The 21,833-nt window shown below is 38.6% G+C and overlaps 1 protein-coding gene across 2 annotated transcripts in view; it reads right to left on the bottom strand.

The window, feature by feature from the left end:
* ALG9 (ALG9 alpha-1,2-mannosyltransferase) overlaps positions 1-21,833 on the bottom strand; it is a 127,342-nt gene that overhangs the window by 20,095 nt on the left and 85,414 nt on the right. The window contains exon 14 of one of the 2 annotated variants that reach the window (XM_054592623.1): positions 6,644-6,774. The exons of the other annotated variant lie outside the window; for it this stretch is intronic. Within the exon in view, the coding sequence (XP_054448598.1) occupies positions 6,644-6,774 (131 nt within the window). The remainder of the gene's footprint in view (positions 1-6,643; positions 6,775-21,833) is intronic. 2 annotated transcript variants of the gene reach the window in all.

Below are 21,833 nucleotides of genomic sequence, written 5' to 3' on the forward strand. Positions count from 1 at the left end.
AATAGCTGCCGCAATTTTGAGAAAGAAGAACAAAGTATATGGGATCACAATACCTGACATCAAACTATATTACAAGGCCACTGTAATCAAAAGAGTCTAGTACTGGCATAAGAACAGACACAGAGATCAATGGAACAGAATAGAGAGCCCAGAAATAAACCCATGACTCCATGGGCAATTAATATTTGACAAAGGGGGCAGAAGCACAAAATGGAATAAAAACAGCCTCTTCAACAAATGGTGTTGGGAGAGCTGGACAGCTACATGCAAAAAATTGAAATTCGACCACCAACTTACGCCATACACAAAAACAAACTCAAGATGTATAAAAGACTTAAATAATAAGTCACGACACCATAAAAGTCCTAGAGGAGAACATAGGCAACTCTCAGATATCCCACGCAGTATTATTTTCACCGATATGTCCCCTCGAGCAAGGGATATAAAGGAAAGAATAAACAAATGGGACTTCATCAAAATAAGAAGCTTCTGCATGGCTAAAGAAAACGTCAGCAAAATGGGAAAGGAACCAACTGTATGGGAAAACATATTTGCCAACGATACCTCAGATGAGAGTTTGATCTCTAAAATATATAAAGAACTCACATGACTCCACACCAGCAAGATAAACAATCCAATTTAAAAATGAGCAAAGGACCTGAACAGACACTTCTTCAAGGAGGACACACAGAGTGCCCAGAGACATATGAAAGGATGCTCAACATCACTAGCCATTAGAGAGATGCAAATTAATACCACAAAGGGATACCACTTCACACCCGTGAGAATGGCCATCATTAATAAATCAACAAACAAGTGCTAGCGAGGTTGTGGAGAAAAGGGAACCCCAGTGCACTGCTGGTGGGAATGTAGACTGACACAGCCACTGTGGAAAACAGTATGGAATTTCCCCCCAAAATAAAGATGGAATGTTCTTTCAATCCAGCGATCCCTCTCTGGGACTATACCCTAAGAATCTTGAATCACAATTTAAAAGAACCTACACACTCCAATGTTCATAGCAACATTATTTACAATAGCTAAGTGCTGCAAGCAATTTAAGTGCCCATGAATAAATGAGTGGATCAAAAAACTGTGGTACATTTATACAATGGAATACTACGCAGCAGAATGAAGGAGATCCTACCCTTTGCAATGGCACAGATGGAACTGGATAGTATTATACTAAGTCAAATAAGTCAGGGAGTGAAAGACAAATACCATATGATCTCACCTATAAGTGGAACCTAATCAATGAAGAAACAAATGAGCAAAATCAACCAGAGACATGGAAATAAATAACAAACTGACAGTGACTAGAGGGGAGGTGGGAGGGGGTAATGGGGGAAAGGGGAAGGGGCGAGCAAAGGAACACAAATAGAGGACTCGTGGGCATGGACAATGCGGGGTGGATTGACTACATGCTATGTAGAGGGGCGGGTGGGAGTTGGGGGAACAGGGTAGGGAGGAGCAGTGGGGAAAAAGGTGGGACAACTGTAACTGAACAACAATTAAAAAAAACAAAAAAAACCCAAAACCCTCCTTTCCTCTGAAACAGCTAGAATACTTAGGCCTGAAGCCTATTTCGATCTAGGATCTAAGACATGAGTGACCATTACTTTCTGATGGTACCATTATTTCCTTCTGTTATATAAATTGCTAAAATACTAAAACCACTGCTCAAAGAAGACAAAGGAAATGTAAAGCCCGAGTGAACAGGACCAAGCTCCCAAGAGCATTTCATGCACCATCTCAGAGCAACTGGTGTGAAGCACGCAGCCCCTGACAGCACAGTCTCACTTCACTGGTCCAAAGTCAGCACCCCGAGGATGTCATGGTGCGGACAGTGACACACTCCTGCAGCAAACTGAGCTATAGGATCCAGCTATTTTTGCAGTTAGATCAATATATACCATGAAATACTAAGAAAGAGAAATGTAAAGAAAATCAATATAATTTTGGAGCACTAGGCAACCTGCTAATTAATTGACATGCCTGATATTTATATAATGCTTTAAAATGGAAAAAGCATTCATATTTCTGCTCTCATTTAATCCTTACAACATTCCCATAAAATAGAAAAAGTTATCTCTAATTTCCTGATATAGAAATTTGGGGATCAGAGAGGAATAACCAGGCAGTAGGCAAGATTAAATGTACATATCTTCTGACCCCATGCTCTTTTCACTACGCTTTGCACCCCTTCAAGGGAACTGCCCTTTTTCAGTTCTTAAACCAACTGATTGAGTTCTTTCTCAGCATATGATTGTGAAAAGAATGCTGATTTATGGGAAATGAAAAACCTATGAAGGCATTCTCCAATAACCCTTTCCTTCCATCCATCTACAACAGACGTGTGCTCAGTGGGCAAATGGGAAATAAAGCAGCAGGGAATGAACAAGAGAATCAGGATGAACAATGACAGAAACTTAAGAGTCTGGTCTCTCTAGGAAGTTCTGCTCAACTTGCAAAAGCTTCTGGTCAAGGACCAGCTCAGCTAGAGGAAGTAATCCATAACAATGGCTAGTATTGTATTTGTAATATAGCACAGCAAAACTTTAAAAGCTGGACCCAGGCCAATGGGAAGAGTCATGGGCTTCCGGGATCTCAAATTTGGCCTGATCATTCTGTGAAACAATGTGACTCCTGAGTCTCTCTCTCCATTTGCAGTTGAGTTCACTCTCTCATTACCTTTTATGTAATCAACCAGAAAAGCTTCCTAACTTGTTTCTATGCCTCCAACTCTCCCTCCTTTCAGTCCACCTCCCACACTATCACCAATGCAATCTTCAGATGACATTTCCTCTAGAAATCTTCCTTGCTTCCTCCCACCCTAGGGTTTTTGGAATTAACCCCTCCTGCCCATGCTCCAATAGCACTTGCACCTCTCTGAACTATGGTATCTCTTCCCAACGTATCCTGTAAACTCCCCAAGGCAGCGGTCTTATATGCCCACAGTCTAGAGTCTTAGAGGTAGAAGATGTTGAATAAATGCTTATCAAATTGATCAAGGTATGCTTTACTTCTTCCTTTAAAATCTAGCTTGTTAGGGAAGCAGGATGTTCAGTGGGGAGAAGGAAAAAGCACCTCTGGGAAAGGCTCTCATGTTTCACAGTCTCCTGGTGTGTCACCTGCACCGACTAGCTGAGGAGAATGCTGAACACAGAGGGGCTTGGAGGAACCTCAACCAGTTCACTTGTGTGATGGTATGATCACCTCCAGTAACTGCTCACCACAAGGAAGGCAGGAAGGTGACCAACACCTCCTGTTGTTCCCTCAAAATATTGCAAGTTTTCTAGTGAAAACTGCACAAACGTCATGTTACTTTTCCTTGTCCCAAAGGCTCTGTTTATGTGTATGAGCTGCCATGCTAGGGTGCTACCAAAAGGGGGAATGGGAAGACAAGGGACTCTTCTCATTTCTGCCCTTCAAATCCAAAAGTAAAATAAAAGTTCACCTAAAAAATACTCCCTTGCCCCATTTGCTAGAAACAGCTTATTCTGTGAGTAATGTACTGCTGGTCAGTATTTGTGAACCACTAAATTTCCCTTTGTTAATAAGAAGGTTGTTTGGGATCTGCTGTCCCCATAGAGCTGGAGAACTTTCCAGGCCCAGATCTCATGTTGTCACAGATTTTCAACCCCAATACGAAGTCACAATAGAGACCTACCCCGACTACTACATCAAATAAAGAGCCAGGAACCAAAGAACATGAGTGATGCAGAGAACTTCACACCCTCACCGCTGCCTCTCTTTTCAGCTCTCTCCGATTGCTCAATTGAGACAATGTTTTCAATACCAATCCATCCATAACCCTAACCCTTTCCTGCTCTCCCACTTCTTCAGTACCCTCCCCTTCCTTCCTTATGGAACCTAAGGCCACCAATCATTTTATCATCTCCCTGTATAAGCCCTCCATTTCCTTGCCATTTCATGCTTTGTTGAACTTTTAAGGCTGAAACCCAACATTACACACAAAGGCAGGCACACCAATGATCAAAACAGCATTTATAACAATCAAAAAGTGGAAATAAACCAAATGCCCATCCGCTGGTAAAGGGGCAATCAAAATGGGTATATCCATACAATGGAATAATATTCAGCAATAAAAAGGGACAACCACTAACATAGCTATAATATGAATGAACCTCAAAAGCATGGTAAGTGAAAAAAAGCCAGACATAGGACCCCACATATTTTAGAATTTCACTTATATGAAAGGCTCAGAAGAGGCAAATTTATGGAAATAGAAAATAAATGAGTGGTTCTTTGGAGCTGGGAACAGGAATGAGGGATTTTACTGGAGGGTTAGAAATGCTCTGAAATTGAATTGTGGTGAAGGTTGCACAACTTGGTCAATTTACTAATAATTATTGAATTGTACAATTAAAATGGGTAAATTATATGGTATATAATAATACTTCAATAAAGTTGTTTAAAAAAAACTGGTTATATTTGCCTGTTTTGTGACTCACTAGTGGAGCTACAAATAGCTGGAAAAGAGAAAAGCAACCACATTGGCTCTACTTAAGACTCAGTGAGTTCTTGTTTCTGTCCTCCAATCACACTCTGTTTCTCACGTTCCTTTTGTCTCATACTCTGCAATTATTTCACACCTTCTCTCTCCTCAAATCAACACCTCATCCCCTACTCTCCTTTTTCATCTGATAATCCTACTTTCTTCTTCACTGAGAAAAGTGAGGCCATCAGAAGAGAACTTCCAGATGTCCATCATCACACCTACCTGCTGCTTGTCACTATTATACTCTGCCTAGTAGCTACGTGTGGCTATGTAAATTGAGATTAAATAAAACTAAATATTCATTTCCTCAGTCTTACTAGTCACTTTTCAAATGCTTCATAGCTACACGTGGCTTGTGGCCCCTACACTGGACAGTGCTGTTCGGAGATGACCTATCTGTACATCTACCTAAAATATATCCTGTACTTATTTGTGAATCTCCTCACACCTAAGCTAAGGGCACTGCTCCAGCAATTCTTTCTTGCCTCCTGCATGATCTGTTTTCAACTCTATAAGAGATTATTTCCATGAGTACATAAACACGACTGTTATTTCCCTCATCTTAAAAAATAAAAGAGGGACAGTTTGGGGTGATGGGAAAGCTTTGGAAATAGATAATGGTATTCTCAACACAAAGAAATGATAAATATGTGCTCGTCTAGTAAACATATTGTAATATATAAATGTACCAAACCAACATGCTAAACACCTTAAACTTACATGGATGTTATATGTCAATTATATCTCAATGAGAAAAAAATTTAATGGTAATGGTTGCACAACACTGTAAATGTAATTAATGCCACTGAATTTTAAGTGGTTAAATGGCCAATTTTGTTATATATATATAATTTATATGCTACTATAACAAAAATTTTTTTAAAGATTTTATTTATTTATTTATTTTTAGAAAGGGAGACTGGAGGGAGAGAAACATTGATATGTGAGAGAAAGGTCTATCAGTTGCCTCTTGCACGTCCCCAACTAGGGACCTGGCCAACAACCCAGACATATACCCTGACCAGGAATTGAACCTGCGGCCTTTCTCTTTGTGGGACAATGCTCACCCGAGCCATGACAGTGAGGGCTAAAAAAATATTTTAAGGAAAAAAAATCTTTTGAAGGCATCAATTCCCTGCACCCACCACCAGCTATGGGCCTATTTCTCTGCTTCCCTTTATAGCAAAACTGTTCAAAACGCTTGTCTGTATTTGCCATCTCCAATTCTTGTCCTTGTGTTTTTGCTTTTAGCCCTCTAATTTCTCAAGTCCTTCTGCCCCACTACTCCACCAAAATTGCTTTTATCAGCTGCCAAATCCAATGGACGGTTACTCTTCATCGTACTTGATTTATCTGCAGCTTCTGATTACCTCCTCCTCTGAAAACATTTTTTCCCTGTTTCTGAGTCCCAGACCTGCCTCTCAAGACCTATTCCTCTATCTTTCACTCTCTGACCTCTTGGATCCTTGGCTTTGCCCACTAGGCCCCACCAAACCTCCTTAACTTCAACTGTTTGTTTACCTGGACCTCTGCCCACAGACAACTTGACTCTTCCAACTCACTCCAGCCACCCCTGCCCCCACCATTACTCCTTTACCTGAGTGCCCTGACTCCCCTTTCATCATTAATTCTGAGACCTTTCTGAAGAGCCAGCCAAGCCCTGGTCTATTTGATCTTTCTATTTAAGATCTAGTAAAGCCTATCTCATCCTTGACTAAGCCTTCTGCCTAAAAATAATGGATATGGATTTCTAACTCCTTAAAGGACATAGACAATCTTCCTGTGTTATAATACTCTTAGTTAAAATAGCTAAAGTTGTTGCCAAAAAGAATCAATGTCAAACACTTATTTGTATTTTCTTCAGTAGATCTACCTGCTTTACATAGATTTTTATTTGGATGATACCAGAACATACTTTGTATTATCCTGGTGCCTAAAAAAGAAGGCACTCTTTTAGATTTCTCAGGAAACTGGACAAAGATAGAAGATATGCTTGGATCCAGATAAAAATAAAATAAAATGATGGCTACTAGTGTCAGCCCAGGACTAGCAGTTTTTCAGTCCTAGCTTCCAATTTCCATCTTTAGTAATCGTACATCGCTTAGGATTAAAGCCACATACCTAGAAGCATCAAGGAATGGTCTATAGGCCAAGCTGATCCATTCTTCTCTATTGGATGAATATTTTGGCTCCCGGGGTGTTTCTCTCATTGTGTCCAAATCCACTAAATAATGGCATTTACTGATGTCGACCTGCAACGGAAAAAGGCCAGCTCTTCATCAGTAAGTACAAAGGTCCTTTCAGAGTAAATAAAACCAACTGCAATTCTAAGCATTCCCACAGGGTTTTAGAAGCACAAGCCTACAAGTCCTTGGAAGATGTTTACCTATGCTCTCTGCACTCAGATAAAAGAGTGCTAGGAATTGGGTTATTATTTAGGCTCCTGGGAGTAATAAATGTAATCATTATGACTTCTGTCTCTAGTTTGTGTATTAAGTCCTTCTAGCCATACAGACATTTCTGACACTAGCGTAAGTCTACAACTTACTCAAAAAAACTTTCTTCTTCTGCTCATGATTTCTCCCCTCCAATTGTCACTTCTTATTTCAGAGATTGAAAGGGCATGACCACACACACATGTTAATGTGGGAGGAAACCCTGTCTCTGTTGACAGAGCTGTGTGAGGTTACTACACCTCACAAATGGTACAAAAATATCATGTATACTGTCTCCTTCAAAAATTCAGCAGAACCGAAAGACACATGGGGACTGTTCCTGCAGCAACAACATCACACATTAGTATGCTCATAAGAGAATACTAATACATTTTATTTAAAATCACTTTGGCACTGTGCTTATAACACAATTAATTCAATGGAACATGCCTAACTGTAGAATCTTTCTGCAGCTAAATAGTTCATTTCAATCAATAATTACATTCTTTCTCTCATTCTGAAGCCATCAGAATATTTAATAGTTACAGGGAAAATTTGTAAACCTTAATTTTAAATAAAGTTTTAAAATAAAAAGTTTTATTTTTTAAAATAAAAAATAAAGATTACACACAAGTTTCTATGAGGTTAAATAAAACTCAAAGATGGAAAATACCACTGTGATGTTGTGATTTATAATAAATACATATTTTGGTCTATGGTTCCTGGCTCACAGACCCAGGAAATAACAAAAACCATTGTTATTTCCTAATTGATAAGAGCAATGGGAGCACCTTTGCATTATAATATTAGATCTCTCATCCTCAGTTCCTGAAATTCCTTCAAAGCTGCAAAAGTGAAAGGGGTGTCTCATTATTTATAACAAGCCCCTTTCAACCACAACTGATTTTATGATTTTGTTAATAAGGTGATTTTTGGAAAATACTTAAAAATGAGGGAGGAGGACTGGTCATCAGATGAACTAATCATGAGATTAGAGGGTTGGAATTTTCAGTCCCACCACTGACCTTTGAGGAGGAGAGAGGAATTAGACATTGAGTTCAATCACCAGTGCTCAATGATTTAATTAACAATGCCTGTGTAATGAAGCATCCATAAAAACTCAAAAGGACAGGTTCAGATAGCTTCTGGTTTGGTGAATACATGAAGATTCAGAGAGAATGGGGTGCTGGGAGAGAGCATGAGAGATCTGTACCCTTCCTCCATATCGTGTCCTATGCACCTCTTCCATCTGGCTGCTCAGAGTTATATCCTTTTCTAATAAACTGGTAATCTACTAAGTAAAATGTTTCTCTGAGTTCTATGAACTGCTCTAGAAAATTAATCAAATCCAAGGAGGGGGTCATGGAAACCACTAATTTATGGCCTGTAGGTCATAAGTCCAGTAACAACCTGGCCTTGAGTCTGGTGTCAGATGTGTGTGTGTGAGCTGGGGGCAGTATTATATGACTAAGCCCTCAACCTATGGAATCTAATGCTACCCAAGGGCAGACAGTGTCAGAATTGAGTTCAATTGTATGATACCCAGCTGGTGTCTAAGAATTGTTACTGTGAGGAAACTCCCCACACACACATTAGAAATTGGGTCCCAGAACCCTTTTAATCACAAATATAGTCAGCTAAAGAAAAGAAAATCTCAAGGGAACGAACACTATTATTTTTCACTTTTTTTTTTTTTTTACAAGCCAATTATGTTACATATACTGTAGGTCTGTTACCAGGTGTCTATCCCCAAGATAGACAATTGAGAAGACACCCCAGAGAAATTTCCAGCTAGATTTTATTAAGCTTATGCTTGAGCACAAGGGAGGCAGCACAGAGGAAGGAAAGTCCTCTGAACTGGCTCTGGGGCTGGCTCTGCTTGGCTGCTTTTATAAGGTGCGGACAAAGCGGGCTTGCTCAGAAAGGTGGGCTTTTTGAAAAAAGCAGGCTTTCAGAATTTTCCATTTCAGCGCCAGGTGACTTCCTTTTCCAGATGTGTTGCCTGTTATCTATCTTTGTGCACCCGCCAGATTGTTCATTTACTGCCACCCTAAGAAGGTCATATTCAACTGCACATGCTGGTCAGTAGGTCAAGCAGGAAGCTAGAAGTGAGATAAAATCAGCTGCCTCTGCATTTCTAAGTAAGGAGTGCAGGGGTAACGACATTTTTGCCCTTGCTCCTTCAGACCACCTGGTCTTAACTTGGCTTCCTGGCCACCTGGTATTTTTAAATCCCGGGCTTAAGTCCCTGTGTTCTCTCAGGTCCTCACTTAACAATGTTGTTAGGTTCTGTGGCTTTAAGTGAAACAATGTATCATGAACCAATTTTACCACAGGCTAATTGATATAAACATGAGTTAAGTTCCTACAGCATCTCACCAACATTATAATGAAACAATGTTGAAGAAAACATAATTCAAGGATCTACTGTATTATTTAGAAAGTTATCACATCAAGGTCTATAATATAGGGATTATTAATCCCTGTATTATAAATGAAGAAGCCAAGACTCAGGCTAATTAACTTTTTTTCAAAATACATATACCTAGCCCCTATAATGTACTAGGCATTAGGTTAGAACTAATAATATAGATCGAATAAATAAGACACAGTTCTTACCCTAAAAGGTTTTAAAGTACTAACCAAAATCATATGAGTATATAATAGGGCTGTTTTTCCACCAAGGTCAGTGTGACTTCAAAACTCATACATCAAGACTGCCAAAAATGACTGAATCACAAGCAAAGTGCTCTCTGGAGCTCATCTAAATTGTTTAAAATAAAAAAGAATCCTCCCCAACCCTAGCCAGAGTGGCTCGGTTGGTTGGAGCACTGTCCCGTACCCAGAGAGGTCGCAGGTTTGATTCCTGGTCAGGGCAAATACCTAGGTTGCCGGTAGGGTCCTCTGTTGGGGCACATAGGGGAAGGAACTGATCAGTGTCTCTCTCTTTCTCCCTTCCCCTCTCTCTAAAATTAATAAATGTATCCTTGGGAAAGGATTAGAAAAGAGAAAAGAGTCCTCCTAGAAAGTCAGGTTTCAGCTAAGATAAAGACCATTTGAGGCTTCTGATCAAAAGGGCAGCATAGGTAAACACAGTACTTGGAACTTTCCACACCCACATCAGAATTACAACTAAACTACAGAACAACTATTATTCAGAATTCAGAACTGCCTTAAATTTAGCTGAACAGAAGTCCTAATAACTAAGGATATAAAAAAGAAGCGACACTGAGACTGGTAGGAGGAGCGGAGACAGGGAAAGGGCTGGTCCCACACCCATGTGTGGTGGTTAAAAATAGGAGGGATACTTCAGCTGTGTAAGTCCCTCCTGAGGATCAAGGGGTCCCAGCCACACAGCAGAACCTCCATTCTGGTGCCAGGAAGAGAAGTCTCCATAATTTTTGGCCGTGAAAACCAGTGGGGATTATGGCTGAGTGAGACCGAGGCTCCGAGGCTCCTGGAGTCCCTGTGCACAGACATACTCACTCTGAGCTTTAGCACTGAGGCAGCAGCCTAAAAAGCACCAGGCACACATGAGAAGGAACTGAATTGTCAGACTTCAGGAGGAGGGCTGGAGGGGCAGCTATCTCCTAGAAAGAAAAGTGCGGGCAGAGGCAATTGCTCCTTTTCTTAGACCGGCCCCCAACAGAGTGGACAGGTAGGCAGCATATCTAAGTCTCTATCTACCTGGCTCACACTGTTCATTCCACTCTGGAAATTCCCTGAGGCCCCGTCTCACCCAACTTATAGGTCCACCCAAGCCCATTCCAGTGACTATTCCATACTAATGGTCTCTCTTGGCTCATGATGCCGACTTTCCTAAAATGTTTCAAACAAGCAGCATCTGGCCTCTGTATACCATGTACCTCTTGCTAAGTGGCCCCAGGCCCAGCACTAACAGCAGCCATCCTTGATTTACAGCTTGGCCTACACTGTGCACCTCCAAGCCCAACACATGCAACAGCTACCTACATACTGCTTTGTAGCTCATGCTGGGTGGCACCAGGAAGGGCACAGATGACAGTTGACATTGGCTTGCACCTCCCAAGAGGCCCCAGAGTTATTGTACCCCATTGACAGCTTCGAACCACACCAAAGCACCACAGAACCACATCCACTGACAATACACTCAAGGGGTGAACTAGCATGGCAGGTACCTGCTGAAGTGAGTTCTGCTCTGAGGGGTTGGCCCCAGGACAGCAGATCCTGCACACAGCCAGTCCTTGCATCCAACTGGCCTGGGGGTCAATCTCTCCTATCAATGTGCCAACAGCAATCAAAGCTCAACTACAATAAAAAGGTGAACACAGCCCACACAGGGGCATATCTGAAGCACCCAGCTTGGGTGACTAGGTAGGCTGTGCCACTGAGCCCTACAGGACACTTTCTACATAAGTCTACGCTGTCAAGTCTGAGAGGTGTAGCAGCTTTACAAATATATAGAAACAAAAAAAGGAAGGCAGTCAAAATGGAAAGACAAACAAAGATGTTTCAAATAAAAGAACAGAACAAAACTCCAGGAAAAAAGGTAAACAAAATAGAGACAAGCAATCTACCAGATGCAGAGTTTAGAACACTGGTTATAAGGATGATCAATGAACTTGAGGAAAAGTAGATGAACTTAGCAAGAATTTCAGCAAAGAGATGGGAAACATAAAAATAAAGGTAAAAAACATTAAAAAAAAGAACCAATCAGAAATAAAGGATACATTAAATAAAATGAAGAATACATTAAAGGGAATTAACAGTGGAGAAGATGAAACAGAGGATCAAATCAGCAATTAGGAAAATAAGGAAGAAGAATACACCCAATCAGAACAGAAAAAGAAAAAAGAATTTTTAAAAAATGAGGATAGTATAAAGAGCCTTGGGGACAACTGCAGCATACCAACATTCAAATCACGGGCATTCCAGAAGAAGAAAAGGAGCAAAGAAATTGAAAACCTATTTGAAAAAATAATGATGGAAGACTTCCCTAAACATACAACTCCAAGAAGCGCAGAGAGTCTCAAACAAGGTGAACCTAAAGAGGTCCACATCAAGACACATGATAATTAAAATGCTAACAGTTAAGGACAAAGAGAGTATCTTAAAAGCCACAAGAGAAAAGCAGTTATTTATCTACAAGGGAGCCCCATAAGACGGTCAGCTAGTTTCCTCAACAGAAATTTTGTAGCCCAGAATGGATTAGCAGGAAGTATTCAAAGTGAAAAGCAAGGACCTACAATTACTCTACCCAGGAAAGCTATCATGTGGAATCTAAAGACAGATAAATAGATTCCCCAAAAAGAAAAAGATAAAGGAGTTCATCACCACCAAACCAGTATTATAAGAAATGTTAAAGGGTCTTCTCTAAGAAGAAGAAAAAAAATTAAAGAAATACAAATAATAAAATAGCAATAAATACACATTTATCAATAATTAGTTTAAATGCAAATGGATTAAATGTTCCAATTAAAAGCTCCAATATGGTGGCTGACCCTTGCATATGCTGTCTACAACAGACTCACTTCAAGATTCAAATGGTAGCAAAGTAGATGGAAGTTACACTAACATCCTCCCAGGACCAAACTGGAATTACAACTAAATTATAGAAAGATCCTGAAAAAAACAACTGAACAGTAGCTGGAGAGAAGCCTTACAACCAAGGACCTATGGAAGAAACTACATCATGACAACAAGACTGCCACTTACTCTGTGCTTTGGTACAGCCAAGTGAGGACAGCCTGTGATTAATGGCTCTGGGGATAGAGCTGAAGGGTCAGCTACCAGGATCCCTGTGCTCAGTCATTACCCACACTGCAGAAGCCATCTTTCTTGGGTAGGACACAACCTTCCAAATGGCATCAGCCTGGAGGTAAGTAAACACCCCACTTGTAGGAATCCCTTTCACCGCACCCTGTGGAGCTTAAGCCTGGTTGCTAAGAAGTATAGCTGGAGGCACTTACAATGATTAAGCCTAACAGAGAGCCTGCAGGCAGTAGTGGAACTCTGGGAGCTTTGAGACTTTAGCTGACCCTCCACAGGCCTGGTGCTGGTAAAAGCTGGCCTTGGTGCACAGCTTGGTCCTTTCTGCACCCACCAAGAACCAGCAGAGAGAGCTACAAGCTGTGGATTGCTGATAGCTACAAACAGGTTGCCTAGGGTCGGTCACATCAGCATCTAACATAGGTCTACACCACCGTCTCTGCAGATCTATATAACACATTTAAAAAAAAAAAAACAACACAAACACAAAGAGGGTCCAAAATGAGAAGGCAAAGAAACAGACCCCAAATGAAAGAACAAAAGAATTCTTCAGAAGAGCTAAATGAAACGGAGGCAGGCAATTAATCTGACATAGAGTTTAAAGTAATGATTATAAGGATGCTCAACATCATGAAAAAAGACATAGAAACCATAAAAAATGACCAGTCAAAAATAAAGAATGCAATATTTGAAATAAATACACTGGAAGGAATAAACAGGTTAGATGAAGCAGAGGATTAAATCAGTGATTTGGAAGACAAGATAGGAAAAAAACACCCAAGCAGAGCAGAAAAAAGAAAAAAAGAATTTAAAAAATGAGGTGAGTTAAAGGGACCTTTGGGACCTGAAACATAACAACATCCACATCTTCTGGGATACCAGAAGAGAGTGAGCAAGGGATCAAGAACATACTTGAAGAAATACAGACTGAAAACCTCCCTAATCTGGTGAAGGAAAAGGACACACAGTCCAGGAAGCACAAAGAGTCCTAGGCAAGGTGAACCCAAAGTAGCCCACACCAATATACATCATAATTGAAATGCCAAAGCTTAAAGACAGGGAGAGAATCTTAAAAGCCACAAGAGAAAAGCGGTTAGTTACCTACAAGGGAGCTCCCATAAGACTGTCATCTGAATTCTCAACAGAAACATTTCAGGCCAAAAGAAACTGGCATGTAATATTTAAGGTGATAAAAAGCAAGGGCCTACAACCAAGGCTACACTCAGAAAGGCTATTATTTAAAATTGAAGGAGAAATAAAGAGTTTTCCAGACAAGAAAAAGCTAAAGGAGTTTCTTACCACCAAACCAGTATTGAAAGAAATATTAAAGGGCTTTCAAGGAGGAGGAGGAGAAGGAGGAGAAGGAAAAAAAGAAGATGAAAAAGAAGAGGGAGAGTAAGAAGGGGGAGGAAGGAAAGGAAGGAGATGAGAAGGATGAGGAGAGGAGGGGGAGTAGGGGGAGAAGAAGGAGAAGCCGAAGAAAAAAATCCCAAGGGAAATAATAAAAAATAAAATGTTGATAGATATGTACCTATCAATAATCACTTTATATTTAAATGTCTTAAATGCTCCAATCAAATGGCAGAGAGTGGCTGAGTGAATAAGAAAACAAGACCCAACCCAGGCTGGTATGGCTCAGTGGATTGAGTGCTGGCCTGTGAATCAAAGGGTTGCTGGTTTGATTCTCAGTCAGGGCACATGCCTGGGTTGTAGGCCAGGTCCCCAGTCGGGGGGTGCAAGAGGCAACCACACATTGCTGTTTCTCTCCCTCTCTTTCTCCCTCCCTTCCCCTCTGTATAAAAATAAATAAATTTGAAAAGAAAAGAAAACAAGGCCCATATAGATGCTGTCTCCAAAAGACCCACCTCAGATCAAAAGATACACACAGACTAAAAGTAAAGGGATGGAAAAAGATTTTTCATGATGATGGAAATGGAAAAGAAAGCTGGGGTAGCAGTACTTCTATCTGACAAACACACTTTAAAACCAAGGCTACAATAAGAGACAAAGAAGGGCATTACATAATGACAAAGGGAACAATCCAACAAGAGCATATAATCCTAGAAAACACTTATGTACTCAACATATGAGCACCTAAATATGTAAAGCAAATCGTGATGGACATAAAGGGAGAGACTGACAGAAATACAATCATAGTAGAGGATTTTAACATCCCATTGACTTCAATGGATAGATCGTCTAGGCAGAAAACCAACAAGAGAGAGTAGCCTTAAAGGACACACTAAATCAAATGGATTTAACTGATATATTCAGAGCATTTACACCAAAGTAGCAGAATATACATTCTTTTTTAAAAACAGATTTCACTCATTTATTTTTAGAGAGAGGGGGAGGGAGGAAGAGAGGGAGAGAAACACTGATTGGCTGCCTCTTGCACAACCCCAACTGGAGACCTGGCCCGTAACCCAGGCTGTGCCCTGACTGGGAATTGAACCAATGACCTTTTGGTTCACAAGCCAGCTTTCAATCTACTGAGCTAAACCAGCCAGGTCAGAATATACACTTTTCATGTGTGCATGGGTCATTTTCTAGGATAAACCACATGTTAGGACACTAAGCTTGTCTCAATAAATTTAAGAAGAATGAAATCATGTCAAGCATCTTCGCTGAACCCCAATGCTATGAAACTAGAAATCAATCACAAGAAGAAAACTGAAAACTATGCAAAGACATGGAAGCTAAATAACATGTTATTAAACAATAAATGGGCCAACAAGGTCAAGGAAGAAATTAAAGGGACCTTGAAACAAATGAAAATGAGAACGGAACAACCCAAAATCTGTGGGATACAGGGATGCAGTCCTAAGAGGAAAATTCATAGCATTATAGGCCTTTCTCAAGAAACAAGAAAAGGCTCAAAGAAAACATCCAACTTTACGCTTAAATGAACTTGAAAAAGAACAAATATTGCCCAACGTGAGTAGCAGGAAGGAAATAATAAAGATTTTAGCAGAAATAATTGAAAGAGTAAAAAAAAAAACCAGAAACAAAAACAAGAAGCGAAAGATCAATGACTCCAAAACCTGGTTGTTTGAAAGGATACAAGATTGACAAATGTTTAACCAGACTCATTAAGTGAAAAAGAGAGAAGACCCAAATAAATAAAACCAGAAATGAAAGAGAGGTAACAACTGACACCAAAAAGAATTGTAAGAAAATGTTATGAACTACTATATTCCAATAAATTGGACAACCTGGACGAAATGGATAAATTCCTTGAAACATAATCTTTCAAAACTAAATCAGGAGGAATCATAGAATCTGAAAAGACAGGGAACATCTAGTGAAACTGAAGCAGTAACCAATAAACAAAAGCACTGGACTGTATGGCTTCACAGGCAAATTCTACCAAACATTCCAAAAAGAACTCACACCTCTTCATGTCAAAATATTCCAAGCTCATTTTACATGGCCAGCATTATCCTAATTCTAAAATCAGATAAAGATACTACAAAGAAGTAAAATTATAGGCCTATATCCCTGAAGAACACAGATATTAAAATCCTCAACAACATTTTAGCAAACTGCATACAGCAATACATCAAAAAGATCATACACTATTATCAAATGGGATTTATGCAAGACTTGGTATAACATTTGAAAATCAATAAATGTGATTCACCACAAAAACAAAATGAAGGATAAAAACCACATGTTTATACCAACAGATGCAGAAAAAGCATTTGATAAAATCCAGCACCCATATATGATAAAAACTCTCAGCATAGTGGGAATAGAGGAAACATACCTAAACTTAATAAAGGCCAGATATAACAAGCCCATAGACAGCATCACACTCAATGGGCAAAGACTATAAGTGTTGCCCTTATCGGCAGGAACAGATACAGATGTCCGCTTTCAACTCTCTTATCCTACCCACAGCAATCAGACAAGAAGATATAAAAAGCATTCAAATTGCAAAGGAAGAAGTAAAACTGTCATTATTTGTAGATGACATGATACTGTACATAGAGAACCCCAAAAATTCCACCAAGAAATTACTAGTACTAATAAATGAATTCAGTAAAGTAGCAGGACACAAAATTAATATCCAGAAATCAGTTGCATTTTTATATGCTAACAAAGAACGATCAGAAAGGGAAATTAACAAAACAATCCCTGTCACAATTGCTTCAAAAAGAATAAAATACCTATGAATAAATTTAACCAAGGATGTAAAAGACCTGTACTCAGAAAATTATAATACATGGAAAAAAATAAGCACATGTTCATGGGCAGAAAGTATTCACATCATTAAAATGTCCACACAATACAAAGCAATCTATAGATTCAAAGCAATTCTTATCAAGATCCCAATTACATATTTCACAGTACTAGAACAAATATTTCAAAAATGTTTACCACAAAAGGCCCCACAGAGCAATAGCTATCCTTAGAAAGAGGAACAAAGTTGGAGGAATCACATTATCTAATATCAAACTATACTATAAGGACATAGTATTCAAAACAGTAAGGTACTGGCATAAAACCACACACATAGATCAATGGAATAGAATTAGAAAGCCCAGAAATAAACCCATGCCTTTACAGTCAATTAATATTTGACAGAGGAAGCAAGCGCACACACACAATGGGCTAAAAATAGTTTATTCAATAAATGGTCTTGGGAAAATTGGACAGATACATTCAGAAAAATGAAACTGGACCACCTTCTTACGTCTCACACACAAGAATAAATTCAAAATGGTTTAAAGACTTAAATGTTAGTCTGGAAACCATAAAAATCCTAGGAAAAAAACAGAGTAAAATTTTGGATATTGCTCATAGAAATATTTTTTCTGATATATCTCCTCAGGTAATGGAAACAAAAAAAAATTAATAGGAGTAAATCAAACTAAAAAGTTTTTGCACAGGAATGGAAACATCAATAAAATCAAAAGATAACCCACAGAATGGGAGAACATATTCACTGATACATCTGATAAGGTGTTAATGTCCAATACAATAAAAATATTTTTAAAATGTAAAAAAAAATTTTTTTAAAGAGACTCATTTCAGGTTGAAAAAACAAAATATACAAAGTCAATATTCAGAAATCAAAGACATTTTTGTACACCAGCAATGAAACAGAAGAAGTCAGAAAAAAAAATACCATTTGCTATAGCAACAAGAAAAATAAAGTATCTAGGAATAAATTTAGCCAAGGAGGTAAAAGACCCCTACGCAGAAAACTATACAACACTGAAAAAATTAAGGAAGACACAGATAAATGGAAGCATATACTGTGTTCATGGATTGGAAGAATTAATATCATCAAAATGTCCATACTACCCAAAGCAATTATAGACTCAACGCAATCCCTATTAAGATACCAATGATGTATTTCACAAAAATAGAACAGACATTTCAAAAATTTATATGGAACCATAAACAACCCTGAATAGCTGCAGCAATTTTGAGAAAAAAAAACAACAAAACAACGAAGTAGGAGAGATCACAATACCAGACATCAAACTATATCGCAAGGCCACTATACTCAAAACAATCTGGTACTGGCATAAGAAGAGACCCATAAGACCAGTGTAACAGAACAGAAAGCCCAGAAATGAGCCCAGGTCTACAAGGGCAACTAATATTTGACAAAGGGGACAGAAGCATAAAGTGGAAGAATAATAGCCTCTTCAACAAATGGTGTTGGGAGAGCTGGACAGCTACATGCAAAAAATTGAAATTCAACCACCAGCTGACACCATACACAAAAATAAACTCAAGATGGATAAAAGACTTAAATATAAGTCGCAACACCATCAAAGTCCTAGAGGAGAACATTGGCAGGAAACTCTCAGATATCCCACGCAGCAATATTTGCACTGATATGTCCCCTAAAGCAAGGGACATAAAGGAAAGAATAAACAAGTGGGATATCGTCAAAATAAGAAGCTTCTGCATGGCTAAGGAAAACATCAGCAAAATGAAAAGGGAGCCAACCGTACGAGAAAATATATTTGCCAGTGATACATCAGACAGAGGTTTGATCTCCAAGATATATAAAGAACTCATAAGACTCCACTCCAAGAAGACAAACGATCCAATTTAAAAATGGGCAAAGGACCTGGGCAGACGCTTTTCCAAGGAAGAGATACAGAGGGCCCAGAGGCATTTGAAAGGATGCTCAGCATCACTAGCCATCAGAGAGATGCAAATTAAAACCACAATGAGATACCACTTCCCACCAGTCAGAATGGCCATCATAAACAGATCCACAAACAGCAGGTGCTGGCGAGGCTGTGGAGAAAAGGGAACACTAGTGCACTGCTGGTGGGAATGCAGACTGGTGCAGCCACTGAGGAAAAGAGTGCGGAATTTCCTCAAAAAGCTAAAAATGGAACTGCCTTTTGACCCAGTGACTCTCCTGCTGGGACTATACCCTAAGAACCCCAAAACGCCAATTCAGAAGAACCTATGCACCCCAATGTTCATAGCAGCACAATTTACAATAGCCAAGTGTTGGAAGCAACCTAAATGCCCATCAGTAGATGAGTGGATCAAAAAACTATGGTATCTTTACACAATGGAATACTACGCAGCAGAAAGAAAAAAACAACTACTACACTTCTTGACAGCATGGATGGAACTGGAGAGCATTATGCTAAGCGAAATAATCCAGGGGGAGAAAAACAAATACCATATGATCTCACCTATAAATGGAATCTAACCAACAAAATAAATAAGCAAGGAAAATATGACCAGCAACATTGAAAGAAAAAAGAAACCAAGAGAATCAAGAGGGAAGGAAAGGGGGAGGCGTGGGTGGGGAAAGGGAAGGGAAGGGTCAAGTCAAGGAACATATATCAAGGACTCATGGACAAAGCCGAAGTGGGGAAAGATTGAGGGAGGGAGGTGGGGGAGGACGGCAGGGGGAAAGTGGTGGTGGGAAGGTGGAGACAAATGTATTTGAACAAAAAAAATAAATAAATAAACAAAATAAACAAGCAGAAGAAGCAGGCTCATAGATATAGAGAACATTTTGACAGTGTCTAGATGGGAAGGGGGATGGGTGAAAAAGGTGAAGGGATTAGAAGTACAAGTTGGTAGCTCCAGAAAGCCACGGGGATGTAAAGTACAGCATAGGGAATATAGTTAATAATATTGTAATAACTGTATACATGTCATCTGGGTACTAGACTTATTGGGATGATCACTTCATAAATTATATATCTGACCACAGAGTTGTCCACTGAAGCTAATATAATATTGTACAGCAACTGCTATTTTAAAATAAAAAAAATATAAACAGAAAATATTTTTAAAACATTTTTAAAAAATCATTTGAAACATGAATAGAGCTATTGCAAATGTTGTATTTAATGGCAAAGGGTTAAAAGCTTTTACTCTGGAATCAGGAATAACTCGAGGCTGCTTGTTATTACTATTCTATTTAACACTGTAACAGAGGTTCTAATCAGAAGAGTAAGATAAAAAAAATGGCAGAAGAAATGGAAAGAAAGAAAGAAAACCTATTCATCACAATGATAGGATTGCTATTTGTAAAATCCAAAAGGGCTTAAGTTTTTAGAATTAAGAGAATTTACCAAACTTAGACTTACAGCATATAAAATCAATATCATATATTCCTATAAACAGTAGTAAACTATATTAAAATTATGTTTTTAAAAATTATGTACTTTCAAATTATATTACATACATATATATTTTTAAATGAGGATTGAAACATGTGCCTTGGAATAAATCTAAGAAAATATGGGAAATTTTATCAATTAAATGATAAAATTTTGTTGACAAATGTCTATCAACTGATGAATATATTATGTGGTATAGTCATATAATGAAAATGTGTTATATACATGCATTTAGTCTTAAAAAAGGATACATGCTACAACATAAACCTCAAAAACATTATGCTAAGTAAAACAAACTGGACACAAAAGACCACATATTTTATTATTTCATTCACATGAAATGTCCACAATAGGTAAATCCATAGAGACAGAAAGCAAATTAGCAGTTGCTAAGAATTGGGGTGACTACTTAATAGGTATGAATTTTGGAGGGGTGATGAAAATGTTCTAAATTATGTAGTGGAGATGGTTGTACAACATTATGAATGTACTAAAAGCCACTGAGTGGCACTCTTCAAAATCACTGATTACCATGAGATCCAACAAGTCCATTTCTAGGTATATAACAAGCAAAGACTCAAAATATATATGTATTCTGATGGTTACAGCAGCATTATCCACAATAAACAAAAGGTGGAAAAACCCCCAAATGTCCATCAGAGGATGAATGGACAACAAAATGTTTAAGGAGTGCTGAGTTTCAGTTTGGGATGATAAAAAAGTTCTTGAGAAAGACAATGGTGATGATTGCACAACAGTGTGAATGTACTTAATGCCAATAAACTGTATACCTAAAAAAATGGTTAAAGTAGTAAATTTTATCACAATAAAGATCATTTAAATAATGAATTTCATTTTTAAAAAATTTGATAGATAATAAAGTAGACCTTATTAAATGGAGAGATAAATCTTATTCCTAGATCAAAGACACTATTATAAAGATGAAAATTCTAAATAAATTGGTTGATAGAGTAAATATAGTCTTAATAAAAATCCCAACAGACATTTTTGGTGAAACTCAACAAGCTGATTATAAAACGTATATGGAAATGGAGGAAAAGGATAGCCAAGGCACTCTCAGAAGAGAACAGGTGGGAGGCTTACTTACTATAAGGTTACCATGATTAAGACAACAATGTATTAGGGCAGAAACAGATCAAGAAACCAATGAACAGAATAGAGCCTAGAACAGATGCAGGCATATATGGATGCTGATTTATGACCGAAGTAACACCTCATATCATAGCAATGGGGAAAGGATGGTCTCCTTCAATAACTGATGCAAGGAAAACTGGATATACATTGGAGGAAATATGAGATTGTACCTCAACCACACTCTGTACACAACAATCAACTTCAGATGGATTATAGAACTAAATGTGAAAAGCAAGACAATAAAGCTCTTAGAAGATCATATAGGAGAATGTCTTCAAAATCTTATGGTCAAACTCTTTTTAGATAAGACACAAAAATCATTAATTGTAAAAGAAATAATTAGATAAATTT

The sequence above is a fragment of the Pteronotus mesoamericanus genome, unplaced genomic scaffold (assembly GCF_021234165.1).
Source record: "Pteronotus mesoamericanus isolate MK-2021 breed Mesoamerican mustached bat unplaced genomic scaffold, CSHL_Meso_final scaffold_36, whole genome shotgun sequence".
Lineage (NCBI taxonomy): Eukaryota > Metazoa > Chordata > Mammalia > Chiroptera > Mormoopidae > Pteronotus > Pteronotus mesoamericanus.